This window comes from Antrostomus carolinensis, unplaced genomic scaffold (genome assembly GCF_000700745.2).
Source record: "Antrostomus carolinensis isolate BGI_N321 unplaced genomic scaffold, ASM70074v2 Scaffold50862, whole genome shotgun sequence".
Taxonomy (NCBI): Eukaryota; Metazoa; Chordata; class Aves; order Caprimulgiformes; family Caprimulgidae; genus Antrostomus; species Antrostomus carolinensis.
In genome coordinates, this window is record NW_010302666.1 from 73 (window position 1) to 6,912 (window position 6,840).

Sequence of the window (6,840 nt, forward strand, 5' to 3'; positions counted from 1 at the left end):
AAAGAGGTTGAGAAGACAAATGGCCCCTATGTTTAGTGGAGTTTTCGGAGAGAGAAAAAAAAAAGTTCTTAAGCCTAGGGAATTGTTTTTTTCATTTATTTATTCAATGGGAAAACCAAATATTCTTAAACTTCATCAGTCTCATTTCTGTAAAATTCAGGAACACTTGCAAATACTGCTTCCCCCCGCCCCCCAAAGAGCAAAAAAACCTCTAAGCCTTTAAGTATTTCACTTCCATAGTAATGCAGATTATCTCTTGGCATTACCTGTGATGTAAAAAAGATCAACCAGATTTCTTTTCCTTGATATTTATTCTCTTCAGAACTTGCTTTTCAAACTGAAATCACTGTTTATAGGTATAAGGGGAATTTTTCTCCCACATGTTGACTGTTCCTTTATGTTTCCATAGAAAAAACAGTAAGACTGCATAAAATACAGTCAAAAAAATGGAATGGAGGAAAGAGACGCAGAAAGGGAAAAATACTACTTTTAACAGTTAAATAATTAAAGGTCATAATTGTATGTTTAAAAAGTTCTCGTATAAACATACTTACCAGTGACTGGAATGCTTTTAGAAGTGTATTTCGTATTTTAAGTTACAGACCTCTGTGAACTAAAGCAACTAGTTACTATGAATGTACTGTGCAGGTTTTTTTTTTTTTCATAAAATATGTTTTATTTTTATAGGATGAGAAAAATCAATTGATGACAACAAATGTCTGGTTGAAGCAGGTATGTGTAAAATATCAATGAAAAATTTTGAAGTTTCATAACTGCAGGTCAAAAGTTGGAAGAATTTTTTCTAATTAATTGTATATTCACAGAAACTTAGTTGTTGCATCAATTGTTATTTTACATAGTATCTTTAAAAAATGTCTCTGGAAATGCTTTAAATAATTAATTATTACAAAACTCTTAAAAAAAAGTTTAATTAAAAAAATCTAATTAAAAGAAATCTGATATGGCATTTCATGGCCATTTAATATGCCAAGGCACGTGTATCCAACCATAAAAGTTACTATTTCAGTACATAAGTTTTCTTTCCAAAACTATATTGAAAAGTATGGGTTTGTATAATAGTCTTTTGTATAATAGTTTTAAGATCTTTCTCTTGTGGAGTATTTGAGATTATTGGACAAACACCGAAGAATTTCAGTTTCAGAATTGTCTATGCTTGCTACAAAGAGCTAGTTTTTCCTCTTAAGAATAGTTGTTTATGGGCAGGAAAAAGCCTCAAGCTTTGTAATAAACTTAGTGGCCACTATTAACTGGGGAATTGCTGTTCACAAATCATTCTTGAATTAGCTTTGAAGAAAGTTTGCAAACATTAATTATACTTACTAGCTTACTAAATTATTTTTGTTTGGGCTACTTCATTTGTTTTTTTCCCCTGTTGCTTCCCACTCCCTTCTTCTCTAGTAACTGTAATTTCAGGCAAAGTTTTTCTTTTCGGGATAACTTTGAGTCTACTGAACTCTGAGATGACAGTATGTTGATGATAACGCTTTGTGCCCTCTTAATAGTTTCTGCAGAACTTGTTGCAGTTAAACCAGTTCAAATAAAATAAGAACTGACCTGAGTGTGCATTTAAAATTCTATGTGATGGTGAATCTTGCATTTTTTCCTCTTGAGATTTTAGTTCAAGTACTAAATTACCAAAGTACCACTATGCTTTTAGTGGTGCTATTTTTAGTATTACCAGTAGAGATAGGAATGACTATCCTGAGAGAGCTGTAGCATGATTTTTTTTTTTTTTGTGATTAAAATGTTTAAATTGCTTCTGGTCAGCTTCCAAAGTCATTGATATTCATTCAGAACAAGATTTTTTTCAAATTTAATTGTCTATAAATTACAGTAGTTCTTATGTATACATGCTCTGAAAAAGGATTTTAATATCTTAAGTTCTATACAGAAATACTGTCAAATGGCTTTTACAACAGAAAACAAGTACTGGATGAGGTAAATAGATGTCTGTTCAGCAAATTTGCAGTTCTATGCTAATTTTAGAAGCTAGTTTGATTTTTTTTTAATTGCCTTTTTGTCTATTTTCATCCAGTCTTGCCCTTCTTAAATCAACTTCACAGTAATAGTGATTTTCACATTTCACATATCCACAGGAATGGAGAGATGTGAAATTAAGGTGGAATCCTGAAGACTATGCTGGAATAACATCTATTCGTGTCCCATCAGATTCAATTTGGATTCCAGATATTGTGTTGTATGACAAGTAAGATTTTAATCTTTTAAGATAAAAATACATTTACTTTCTAACTTTACCATCCAAACTGCTTCTAGGAGGCTCATTGGATAGATTGTGTGTACATTTAGTAGAGCTAAGAATGTGAGGAAGAATTTGCCTTTGAATACAAATAGATTTTATTGCCATGTTAAATGCTTAAATATTATACTTTGCTTCTGTATTGGAATTTCTAGTCTCTTTGAAAAGTTTATTTCCACTTATTTGTGTAAACTTTTTTTAATTAGAAAAGAATGCCTTGCACAGTATTGGGTACAAACTAATAGTGTAGAGTGATGGGAGGAGAGCAACTAGTTCATGCTGTTGTAAGTCATATTCAGCATAGATTTAAAATTAAGTACACTCAACTATAAGTTTTTTGGGATTTTTTTGAGAATTAACAGATCTCAGAATCAATAACTTTTGAATTAACTTTTTTGCTCAACTCAGGTGCATATGCAATGCCTTTACATTTCCTGACTTGTTGAGTCAGGAAAAAAGGCTGTAGCAGTGATTGTAAATTCAAATTTGGAGGTGGCACACAAGTATTGTTTTACCTGTTTCATGACTTTTTTTTCCTTTCATTATTATGCTTTGGCCAAATTTAAAAGTATCTATACTGTATTGCCAATAGAACCACCAGAGTTGGGTGATGCTGTTTAATGGTCAGGATTTTTACAGTCCCTTGCATAAGTCATTGGAACCACAGAAAGTTGTGGTCTTTTCATGACTTGAAAATATTCTTCACTCTCCAAAGCTGTTTACCTGTGTGAGATTTAGATTAAAAAAAAAAAAAAGACAAAAAAACCCCCTCTATGAAAACAGTACAAAATCTTGACTATGAAGGGGGAAGAGGGATGAACGGCTGAAATGACAATAACAAAACATATTTTGTTATTTAAAAACACACACTTGCACCCCCCTATTGTAATTGCATGCATATATCTCTCTTCTTTCAGTGCAGATGGACGTTTTGAGGGAACATCTACAAAAACTGTGGTGAAGTATGATGGCACCATTGCTTGGACTCCACCAGCAAACTACAAAAGTTCTTGTACTATTGATGTAACCTTCTTCCCCTTTGACCTCCAGAATTGTTCTATGAAATTTGGTTCCTGGACTTACGATGGCTCACAGGTTGATATAATTCTTGAAGATTATGATGTAGACAAAAGAGACTTTTTTGATAACGGAGAATGGGAAATAGTGACTGCAACAGGGAGCAAAGGAAATAGAACTGATGGATGCTGCTGGTATCCTTTTGTTACATACTCATTTATAATTAGACGTTTGCCACTTTTTTACACATTGTTTCTCATTATTCCTTGTATTGGGCTTTCGTTTCTAACTGTCCTTGTCTTCTATCTTCCTTCAAATGAAGGTGAAAAAATTTCACTTTGCACTTCAGTACTGGTATCTTTGACTGTTTTTCTTCTTGTCATTGAAGAGATTATTCCATCATCTTCTAAAGTTATCCCACTTATAGGAGAGTACTTGGTATTTACTATGATATTTGTGACATTGTCCATTGTGATAACTGTCTTTGCTATCAATATTCATCATCGCTCTTCATCTACACACAATGCTATGGCACCTTGGGTTCGCAAGATATTTCTTCACAAACTTCCCAAGCTGCTTTGCATGAGAAGTCATGTAGATAGATACTTTACTCAGAAGGAAGAAACAGGAAATGCAAATGGATCAGAATCATCTAGGAACACCTTGGAAGCAGCTCTAGATTCTATCAGATACATTACAAGGCATGTTATGAAGGAGAATAAAGTTCGCGAGGTGAGTGTATTAGTCATATTACACTGACTTTGTAAAACTGGAAATTAGAAAACCAAATAAAGGTGTTCTATGCAGTTGCATATTAAATATGTGCTATGGGATTTCCAGTTTTTGACCTTCACTGGAAGAAGTACAAGTATGGTACAATACTGAGAATTCTTAAAGATATTGGGCTGATACAGTGCAGTCCTTGGGTTCTTTAAAGTCTTTTGCTTTCTTCTAGAAGTAAGTTCATGTTGTTAATTGCACATTTTCAGAGATACTTGTCTGTTACAAAAGCATGTACTGTACAATGCTGCTGGATGTTATTTTCATGATGAGAGAAGTAGATATTTTTCATTTTAATGTTGTACCTGAAGACTATCTGAAAAACACATTTGCCTTACATTTTCAGAATAAATCATACTAAGCCTTATTTTGCAGCTTTCAGTTCCAAATAAAAACAATTTTTAAGGCCCTAACTTTTATTAGTTTAAAAACAAGCTATCGCCATATGTTGGTCATTTTGTGCTGAGATCGAACATGGACTAGATGACTTCTGAAGTGTTCTCTTCTGGCCCTATTATTACCGGTCTCTAAATTATATCAAAAGTTGTCAAAGGCATTTTTTCTTCAGTCTGTACATTTGCACTCTGCACTGTCCTTAATGGATATTTACAGCATTCGAGTAAGAGCTTTATTAATCTATTTTCTTTCCAGGCTTTTTAAACTGGCACCATTGGAACATCTGAGACACTAATGCTGTTTTCAGGCTAGTGTAGAAAAATAGAAGTTTGTTGTGTGCTCTCATGATACTGCTGTCTGTTTCTGCTAACAAAGCCTGAAATTATTTCAGTTTATACAGAAATTACTATCTTCAGAAGCTGCTGGTTGCTGAAAGTGTGTTCTCGCATGCTAGCCTAGAATTAAGCTAACTCAGCGCTAAGGTACCTTCTCAGGACTCGACTCTGACATTATCACAAGGGATCTAGCCTGGATTTTGAATAAATGTATCTACTGTACTGTTAAAACAGCATCTAATACCCCTACATTTTAGAAACAACACAAATAGAATAGTTTGTTATTAAGTACATAATTTCCTGTAAATTAATGTTGGCTTTCTTTCTCTTACTGAACTTACTCTGTGTGACTGTGAATGACAAGAGAGATGATACATGTTTTTTTTTGCGGGTGTAATATTGTGACTCTAAACCTCAGAAATTAAAATTCAGCTCTCTGGGGATTCACTTGTATTTTATTATTTGGGCTCCGGAGAATGCAAGCTTTATTTGCAAAAAGTTATTAAAAACTACACAGCTAGTGCTGTTGCAGCCTTCCCTCTTAGGAAGCAGTAGGCTTGGGAAATGTGAATAGCTCCAGTTCAAATCAAAGACAATTGATTTGGCAGGGTTTTAATTTGCTCACACAATTATATCTGCTGTACTTGCAAAGCAGTGTATAGATATGAATGATCCTATCAAAAAGGAAAATGATCTCCCTAGTGTCTAATTCTGTGCAGCAGTAACTTCACAGCTTTCGGATCTTGTATGTAACACAACAGCTACTGTCTGCTGGTTTTCTTTACATTTATTTTGGTTTGTTATTTGTTTGGTTGGTTTGGTTTCATGGTTTGTTTGGGGTTTTTTAAGCAGCTTTTGCTTCTAGCTCCTGCCTGGGAATTCCACTTTACAATGAGGCTGTGAAATCCTGAATCTTGCAATATGTTAGGAAATCGCACAGTTTTCATCTGTCTGTAGTTGAGGATGTTCAGTGCTTGTCAGGGTCAGTTTCTGCATCACAGTCTAGTATTGGTCTATATAGTTGACCAATATCTTCCTAGAGGGCAGTTTGTTCCTGTTCTAGCTTATGGTTTAATTATAAAAAGTTATTAAAGGGAGTTACCAAATGAACTTGATTGGAAAAAAGTGTACTGTAAAGTGATTAAGAATTGTAGTGTTTGGTACTGTATGTTTACTTGTTCTCACGCATTCTGAATGACTCTTATGCTCTTTATTTTTTAGGTTGTTGAAGACTGGAAATTTATTGCTCAGGTGCTTGATCGAATGTTCTTATGGACTTTTCTTCTGGTTTCAATAATTGGATCACTTGTGTTATTTATTCCTGTTATTCATAAATGGGCAAGTATAATAGTACCCATGCATATAGGCAGTACAAATACATAAAATATTTTTTTATCTGTCTACTGCTAATATGGCTCTAAAGAGTTTTGCAGTAGCTCTGTTTCCATGCACGTTCTTTGTAGGTATGTTTCTGATAGAGTTAAAAAAAAAAAAATCCAAAACCAGAAAATTATGTTTATATTAATGCATGGCATCCCTAGGAGGCATAGGAATCAATTTGCTTATTGACAGTCTAAGTTACTTCTAAATCAGGTCAGAATTAAAAGGACATCTTAAGGACTTGCATGTGTATGTCAGAAAAGCATATGCTGACACTTCCTGCAAAATAGAAGAATTTAAATTTTTAAATAATAATTGATAGTCCAATTATTCAATTACTCTCTAAATTGTTATATTGAGTATTAATATCTGCAGGTATTTACACAGAGTTGCTTATTTCAGTTTGCTACAGTATGCAAAGACGAATTTTTATCAGCTGTCTTGAATGTGTTGTAAAAGTATAAAATTTCTACAGAGTAAATTTAAAACATTAATAAAAATACCAGTAAAACTTCCCATATTTTCCACATAAAAGTAAAAGTAGCGATTTGGCTATATTTTGCATTTTTAATTTTTCAGTGGAATTTGCTGCTAAATTTAAAACGTTGTTAATTCTATCATACTATCATGACCATTTAATACAGTAAGCCGTAA

At 33.3% G+C, this 6,840-nt stretch overlaps 1 protein-coding gene across 1 annotated transcript; it reads left to right on the forward strand.

The window, feature by feature from the left end:
* The first annotated feature begins 678 nt into the window (after positions 1–678).
* On the forward strand, positions 679–6,620 carry CHRNA5 (cholinergic receptor nicotinic alpha 5 subunit). Its single transcript, XM_010163858.2, has 4 exons — positions 679–732; positions 2,118–2,227; positions 3,196–4,027; positions 6,028–6,620. Exons 1-4 carry the CDS (start codon positions 706–708, stop codon positions 6,187–6,189), a joined length of 1,131 nt encoding a protein of 376 aa, XP_010162160.2. The 5' UTR covers positions 679–705; the 3' UTR covers positions 6,190–6,620.
* Positions 6,621–6,840: the final 220 nt, after the last annotated feature.

Coding starts and splice junctions, on each gene's coding strand:
- CHRNA5 (XM_010163858.2), top strand. CDS start 706: ATGACAACAAATGTCTGGTTGAAGCAG. Junction 733..2,117: donor CAAATGTCTGGTTGAAGCAG/GTATGTGTAAAA, acceptor ACATATCCACAG/GAATGGAGAGATGTGAAATT. Junction 4,028..6,027: donor AGGAGAATAAAGTTCGCGAG/GTGAGTGTATTA, acceptor TTTATTTTTTAG/GTTGTTGAAGACTGGAAATT.